Source organism: Nicotiana attenuata, chromosome 10 (genome assembly GCF_001879085.1).
Source record: "Nicotiana attenuata strain UT chromosome 10, NIATTr2, whole genome shotgun sequence".
Taxonomy (NCBI): Eukaryota; Viridiplantae; Streptophyta; class Magnoliopsida; order Solanales; family Solanaceae; genus Nicotiana; species Nicotiana attenuata.
The window spans coordinates 8,011,188-8,019,869 of NC_031998.1; the positions used below are offsets into that span (position 1 = coordinate 8,011,188).

The window sequence follows — 8,682 nt, forward strand, 5'->3', positions numbered from 1 at the left end:
TACTGCCCTCGACGCAGTTCGTGCCAGGCATTTGATCAGCTTCCTCGAGGTAGGTGTCCCACAGCCGGATACGACACCCACTCTGAGTCTCCTGGACTCGGGCCTATAGCCTGGTTTAGGACTTCAAAATCGTACTCCTCGATTTTGACCATATACAAAGTATATAAACGCTTAGATACCCCTCCACGCTAGTGGTGATCGATTCCTCAGGAGAAGGAACTACTACATACTTGCTCACCCAGTTACACTCCTCCTAAACCTTTTCGAGAATGTCTTTGGTTATCGTGCATATGTACCTCGAGACCGGTTCACGACGACCAGATACTGAGGAGGTGTTTTCAACCCTAAAACTGGTGAAAGTAGGGTACCCTCTTGGAATGAAATCCTCGAGGGGTGGCTCCGCCGTAGCTCCACCACCAACGGGCCATGAAAAGGAGGAGGTCTCCTTTTGCGGTATGGTTTTAGAAGTTTTTGCCATTGTAAAATAGATTAAAAGGAAATCAAAATGATATGTGATTTGCTTGAGATTCAAGAAATTTGGGAGCAAGAGTAGCAGAGCCAAGAGGTTTTTTTTTTTTTTTTTTTGAGAAGCAGCAATGAAGGAAATTTTGGCGTTAAAGTTTAAGGGGAAGAAGGTGGCGGTACTTATAATTTGCTGGTGGCGGTTCAGATCCGATAGTGGCCGACCAGCAGCTGACAGGCATTTAATGCCTTGATAACCAAACCGACGGGACGGTTAAGTACCCACTTGTCGCTGACTTCATAATCAGGCTCGTCGCTTACGTCACGGCACATCGAGATGGGATAGGAAAAATTTATGTAATTTTTCGTCGTCTTCTCTCCGAGAACCGAGGGGACTATCTTTATACGATCAAAATCGGGCTTGCCCTTTTGTATGACTAATCGAGATTGGGACGTAGCAGGCCAAGGATCGATCCCATGTCATATCGGACCGTGATGCAAAGTTAGATTGCCGAGCTCGTGATCTAGAGACTGATCAAGATCGAGATCAGCCAAGATAGAGACCGAGCAGGATAGAGATCGAGCAAGATCGAGGGAAGCCTACCGAGTCAAATAGCGGAAAGCCAAAATATCCGCAATTGGGCAAGGATCATGGGAAATCTCGACGCGTATCAAGAAGGGCCAATTATTTAGCTAATCATGGGATTTCTTACTGTATTTACAATTGTATCTAGAGTAGGATCCCCCAAGTATATAAAGAGGGTCTGATCATTTGTAAATCATCATATTCACGCAACACAAAGCAATACACTATCATTCTCTAGTTATCATTGTCTTGTTATTCAGTTCTTCAGCCAGTTGATACATATTTGGTTCGAGGGTGATCGAACTCGAGGGCCAAGGCTGTTAAAGTTGTGTGGTTTGCATTTATTCTTTAATTCTCTATTTCGATATTAATCTATTCTTCTTATTTTGTGCCAAGTTATATCACGTATCCTTAAAACCGTGTATAAATTCAATTGTTATCCGATTTTAAGATCAACAACCTAATTTAAAATCGATGGGCATGACCATAGAACTAAGTCAGGTTTTGCGACAAGCAGTTGGTGCACATAGGCCACGTTTATCTTCTTAGATTCTAGTCGATCAATTAATTTCAGTAATTGATCGAGCTGAGGGGCCTGCAACTTTGAAACGGCGCGAGACTATGAAATGTCATCAAAGCCCTTTTTTGCTCTTCCGTCGCATCAATTTATTATCCCGCTCCTTAAATCCCTTTTTCTAGCAGAATTGCAATGCAAAAACGAAAATGATGCTCCCAAAAATAATAATCCCCCTGTTCCAATTTATGTGAACATATTTATTTTTTGGTCCGTTCCAAAAAACAAATGATCCCTTTCTAAATTTGGAAACTATTTAGTTTAAACTTACAATTCTACTCTTAATAAGAAGCTTTTATAACAACACAAATACTCTGGCCCCTTTTTGACTTGTTTAGGAATACAACTTACAAAAGACTTCATTTTTTCTTAAACTCTGTGCCCAGTCAAACAAATCCATATAATTGGAACTTAGGGAGTATAAATATTCTTAATCTCAAATTATAAGTCACGTTAGTGTTACAAAAATCATGTCGGAAAAAAAATATTTTTGAAGTTTTCTACAAGAAAAAACAACTAGAAAGACAGTACTCAATACTTTTGGATGATTTGAAAAATTAAGGTAAGGTCTGGATATTATTTTCGCAGAATTTTTTTTATAAAAAGATACGCATATCTGAATGCTTGCTATTAAGGGCGCGAACATGAATAAGAAAACAGTCAAATATTTTTTTTTTTTTTTTTTTTTTGGGTTTAGTTTTAGGTTTAAAGAAATTTGTATTGGATTGTTTTGAGATAATTGGTGTCTAATTCACCTTTTTTGAAAAAAAAAGTAAAATATTAAAATATTTATAAAAAATTGTGGAAAATTTGTTCGAATACCTACTAAACAGGTGTTGTTATAAATAAATAAACAAATAAATAAATAAATAAATAAATAAATAAATAAAGGTTTCATGTGAAAAAAATAAAAAATAAAATTTTAAGAAGCTGCTAAGAAAAATGAAAAAGCTAAGCGCCCGGGGAAACCGAAAATTTCTCCTTTTTTTGGGAGAACATCCACACTAGTATCATATTTGATTGTAAGAAAACATAAGCAAATATTGAGAACCAACAATTTGATTTCAGTTAATTGTATAGTAGTTCACACAGCTTGATCGAACAATTTAACAAGATTCCTTGTTTCCTGAAAACTGCAACATCCACAGACTAGCAAGTTACATGTTCTTGTTCTTGTGATAAAAGAGAGAAAAAAAAAAAAAAAAAAAAAAAAAAACAGGAACGTCAAATTTTGTTGACACTAGTGAAAAATCATACTAAGAATTACTACGTAGTACAATTTAAGATCTAAAACCCTGCATGCAAAGCAAAGTTCAAGAGTTTTTCATCTTAGCTGCTAATATATTTAGAAGGTCGGAGTAGTGAAAACTCATGTCTCCTAACAAATTTTCTGTGGACAGCTGACCAATATTTACTGGAAAATCTTGATCAATTGGCAGCGATGATAGCTGAGAAGATCGAAAACCATTGTTACAATACGGAAGAGAGATTCCAGCTGCTCCTCCTTCGTCAATACAGAAACCTAAATGGTTCTTCACATCGTCGTTTGATTGCTTAGCACAAAAATCATCACTTGACATGGGCGTGGGCTTTGGAAAGAAACCATTTAAGGCCTGCTCTAAAAAGCCGGAATCGGAAGGCACCGTGGGAAAGAAATCCATGCCCGAATCAACTGAAGACGAGTTGTTTATTTGATCATCTTTGACTTTTTGAGGAGTCATAGCAGCAAAGCTAGAAATAGAGTAGCCGGTAGCTTTTGGGGCGGATATTAAACAACACTGATTCACCAAAGAAGATGAAGAAGATCCTGCGAAGGTGGCACTGGAAGTTGAAAAACTTGTGCTATTTCCATTGAACAAGAGAGGAAGTTGTTCATCGAGAGGGGTAATATTAATATTCATGTTCAAATCAGTGTTAGAAGAAAGGGGCGAGTCCGAGGAGGAGTTGAGAATTTCATGAAATAGAAGTAAGTTCAAAGAATCACTGCTTTCCTCTAATGCTGTTTTCCCAGCGACGTCCCCTCCTGATTTTTGAGGACTTGACTGAAAGAATTGTCTGATTGGTAAGTCCTTAAGACAAAGCTGATGATAACAATTAGCTGCTTTGGTAGAAGTGTAGTTCAACAATGGTATATTTAGGAAACTATCAGTAGTTATAGTAGTAGGATGAGCAGGTGGAGGGTAAACAAAGTTAGTTCTTGCTTTAACACCGCGCATGGCTCTAGCAGCACAATCATACGCACAAGCTGCTTCCTCAGCTGTGTCGAAAGTGCCCAACCACTTCCTCTCTTTGGACTGAGGGTCTCGGATTTCCGCCGCGTACCGGCCCCAAGGACGGCGGCGAACACCACGGTACCTCATGGTGCCACCACCACCACCACCAGCCCTGTCTTTGAGTGGTCTCTTGTTGGTGCCACGTCTCTTGAAAAGGGTACTAGAGATGTTGGTTTGGAAAGGCTTGATGGCATCTTGCATTTTTGATGATTACTTGATTTGGCGTTATGTGATAATTTGGAAAAAAAAAAAAAAAAAAACTCACACAACAAGCAAGTTGTTGGAGGAACGATCAGATTAAGATATATATGAAGCTCAATGGAGATATATATGAAGCTCAATGGCACGATCGATCAGGTTTAAAACAGGATTCAGAAACAGTTTTTAGGAGATATTCACTTGCAGCAAGGAAGGTGATCTTGCAAAGAGAATGTAATGTAGCTGGGTCCGTGGAATCCAACTTGTATTTATAATTAGTGTGCGTCATGGGGTTGCGGTTGCATTTATGGAAAAATTTATGCGCAGCAGCTGACAATTAATAGGTAATAAATTGATAGTATAAAGAATTAACTCAAAACATAAATTCTAAATTGATTCAGCTCCATGCAACACACGGTTTCTTCAGATATTTCAATCACGTGGTTGCTCTTTGTGCAGGGGGGAATTATATTTTCCGCCTAACTTGATAATATGTAGGGTACAACACCCTCACAACTCAATTTTCCTACTATTACAAGCTGACGAGCATATAAACAGTTGGTGCATGTACTCGATATCTTTAATTAACGCGCTATATGTAGGTGGGTGCATGACCTGCGCTCATTATCTTTGCTACACACAGTATATATGTATGTAGAGTATTTAAAGAAAAAGTTTATAAAATAAGTACATTCACTATCTTTGAATCTCGAATTCCCATCTAACTACTAATTACGCCCAACTATAGCTCCTAAGAGGTCTCGCGGTCGTTGCAAATATAATTCGGATTACAAGTCCGGAGTCGAATAACACATATAATTAACCTACTAATTATAGCCACTAGTTTCGCACGAATTCAAGCAATCACTCTTTAGAAATATTGAATAACCAATTGAGTGTTTAATAGAGCAACCTAATTAAAATGCAATAATTTATAACTAGTAGAACAAATGTTGTAGACAAGATTTAGAAAATTCAGGAGTTATGATATCCCCCATTGTCGGAATCCCCTCCACCACGTTTCCTATAAATTCAACTAAGTATTCTCTACTGATCGTGAGTGCTTTGGGTGTCGTACTCTCGAGCAACTACCGTAATTTACTAGACGTATTCTCTCAAACAACGCTAGCTGGCACTAATCCACCGCTCACTATGATCGCACCAAGGTTTTGTTATCTCTAATCCCGCCTTTTAACCCTCCATACTGATCTCTCAAATACGTTAGGAGTGGTATTTTTCAACAACTACCTAAATGCGTACTCTCTCTCAAGCAGTACACACTAAATATGCACTGCCAATTGAGGGCCTTCAACTAACAACAATAATAATATAGTTGAACAAGTAGAGGAATGTAAATGGCAAATTATATTAAACGCATTGGAAAAATCATCCTTCAATAGGTTTCATCAACCACTGGATGTGAATTTAGCTATCCATACTTATTTGCACAAATACAAGACTAGAATTCATTGCAATAGAAAATAGGAAGAAAGAGGAAAAAACGTGAAGTTGAATCCTTCTCCTTGCTCCAAGCGTGTTCTTGCCTCTCCAAAGTCTTCTCTCCCTCTAAAGTAGTGTCTCACCTTCCAAAAGCACGTTTTAGGATGTATTTATAGCGTCTAGGGTTTGTATGGGGCGAATTATCCTTCTCCTAATTTGGATTGGAAAAGCTGATTTCTTCTACTCTGGTCCCGGTCTAGCAAAGTGAACCTCGCTTCGCTGTCCGTGACTTTTCTGGTTTCTTCTGCTCTGATCCCGGTCTGGCAAAGTGAACCTCGCTTTGCTGTCGGGACTTTTCTCTTCAGCTGTGTTTTCACCAATTTTTCTCCTGTTTGATCCTTTTCCGCATAAATTTTTTCCTACACACAAGAAACACGTAATGAGCATACTTTCATTTTAAAAAGGGTGTGAATTCCCAGAACACATATAATAAATAATACACAAACATACTCAAAATATGCACTTTTGACTCTTTATCACCACCCCACACTTAAACTTTTGCTCGTCCTCGAGCAACCTAAAATTAAGCGCGTAGGCCTGAAATACCTTTCAAAACATACTCAAGCATATATCAATGCTTAGAACCCAACATATGCACTCTTCATACATTTCCTCAAGTTTTAAACTCATGCTAAGATTATTTAAAATATTTATCTAGCTTTTTCTAACATCCTCACATCAAAGTTGACTCTAATGCATTCCACACTATGACTCACGCGATTTGCCAACTCAAAAATCAAGATCTCTACTATTCCTTTGCAAATCATTTGCCTTCACCAAAATACCACATAGAAAATAGTCCACACACTTAAATATAAGTTCAAGTATAGTCTAAGGAATCAAATATAGAAATGATTCGCTCACTCTCATAGAGAAACTCTTATGCCACCCAAGTTCGTACCATAGGTTTAAGGCCCCGGAAAAGTTTGCTAAGTAATTTAAGGTTTCGTGGTGCCAAGGTAGGCTAATGTAAGGTATTTTTGGAGTTTTTAGGTTGATCAGTGCGTTGAGGAGTTGAAATTTTTCAATCTCGCGTCGCCTAGCTTGTAGCGCACTGTCCAGGACATCGACTTCAACGCACCAGACAATGCAAGGCAATGTCCAGGGCATCAACTTCAGCACGCCAGACAGTGCAAGGCATTGTAACCTCAGCGCCACACACAGTGCAAGGCAATATCTTGTGCATTAACTTCAGTGCCCCAGACAGTGCAAGGCACTATATGGCGCCTTGCACAGTTAGTTTGGCCCCCCTGATGGTGCCTCGCGCTGGCGCTTTTTATCCGAGATAATTTTATTCCCTCATCAATTTTGTGTTGTGTTGAGCTAATTTTAAAAGCCCTAGCTCGTCCCCCGCACACCAAACACAAAAATTCACTAGAAAGGGGATCTCTCAAGAACCCAACTTCTCCAAGGTCCTTCAATCATCCTAGGTAAGTTATTATGATTCTAAGTTAATTTCCATTGTCCGACACCTTATTAACGTGGGTAAATCCTTCAAATCATTAGATATTCGATTGAAAAACCTTTGTGGAGAAACAAAACCATAGAACTCGGATACAAGAGGATTGAACGTCAATTGGTAGTGTTTCTACTCACTAATCATTATAACTATGAATTGATGAGTTTTGGGAGAATAGTAAATGGAATTTATAAAGAGAACCATATGAACTATGCTCGGGTTTTGGGTTGTTGACTTATGATTATTGTAAACATTTGGGTCATGAGAAATGGTGTTAGTTACATCTATTTGAGATTGTAGAATCACCTAGATGTAGTAGAATGAGAACTTTGTGAAGAAAAGACCAATTACTAAGTGCTATGAGGCTTTACACCTTACGACGTTTGATAAAAAAACAAATGAGCTAGAACGATGGTCATCCTCCTAATTTTGGTTCAATTTGTTATATTTCTAAAATAGATTGAAATTGCTAAGAATTCCGGAACATTTTAGAGTTTAAGGAAGCTCAATTGAGGTATATTGGCTAAAATTTCACTCCTAGAATTGAATTCCATAAATGTTTCTATAAGTTCAAGTATAGTTGGCTCAAGATTCCTAATTTGTATATTCCGGGTTATCCCCTATAAACTTGACTATTCCAAATGAGTTTTATGTCGTAAGATATATTTTCTAAGTATGGATTGCGTATTAAAATGGTATGGCTTGAATCACGTTCAAAGGAAAGCTGGTATGCTAAATTGTGTGAGAAAAACACGATATGGTTAAGACTCCAAATTGTTCGTATGTGTACCTAAAGTCTTGATTGGAAATGTATTGTTGTTGATTATCTTTAAAGATGCTTGAAAATGAAATAAGTGAATTGGGAATATAGAGTGTGGCCAATGTCCCAAGAATTTAAGTTATGATTGTGGCTAGTAGTTCCAATAAAATGAGAGGATGGGATAAAGGTTAAGAAATGAGTCTCGACTCAACTGTTTAAAAATGATTTCAGAAATAGAATTGCGTAAAAGCTCTTGTACTCAATTCATGCCCATGAGTGGCTTTTTTAACTAATGATTTGCTTTATAAATATATCCAGTGTGATTCGAGTTCTTACCTACTTAGGTGTTGAAATTGTAAATTGTCATTTCTAGAAAAGAGTATTGCAAGAATAAGTGATGTATTGCTTGTTTATGATTTTGATGTGTGCTTCTACTGCTAGTCGATATGCTCCATTCTTTGGGAAGAAACCTTTTGTTTATAAAGTTTCCATTACTTATGAATTTAAGGTATATGATTTCTGAAATATTCTATATGGTGATCTTTGAAATTGAAAGAGGTGAAAGTGTGGAATATGAAATACGGCCACCGTGCCAGGAATAAAGAGTCTTGTGAATGGCCAAATGAGCCAAGAAAATATTGTTATTGTGCGTGACTGGAAATACTAATGAGAATTTATAAAAGTGTGAAATATGTTGAGGGGATTACATCATATATATGTTACCTTTGTGTGCAAATCAAATATAAAAATGTTTTTGGGAGTATCGATGATCACCGAGCAAGGGTAGCTTGAAATAGCCTAACCCTGAAACTACACGTGCCGGTGTAGGAGTGAATTATGAATATTCCCCTAATTCGGGATGAGATTGAT

General features: G+C 37.7%; 1 protein-coding gene across 1 annotated transcript; it reads right to left on the bottom strand.

The window, feature by feature from the left end:
* LOC109233828 lies at positions 2,862-4,237 on the bottom strand. Its single transcript, XM_019399686.1, has one exon. It carries the CDS (start codon positions 4,094-4,096, stop codon positions 2,936-2,938), a length of 1,161 nt encoding a protein of 386 aa, XP_019255231.1. The 5' UTR covers positions 4,097-4,237; the 3' UTR covers positions 2,862-2,935.

What these genes read in the sequence shown, in the direction of transcription:
- LOC109233828 (XM_019399686.1), bottom strand. Translation starts at nt 4,096, where the DNA reads ATGCAAGATGCCATCAAGCCTTTCCAAACCAACATCTCTAGTACCCTT.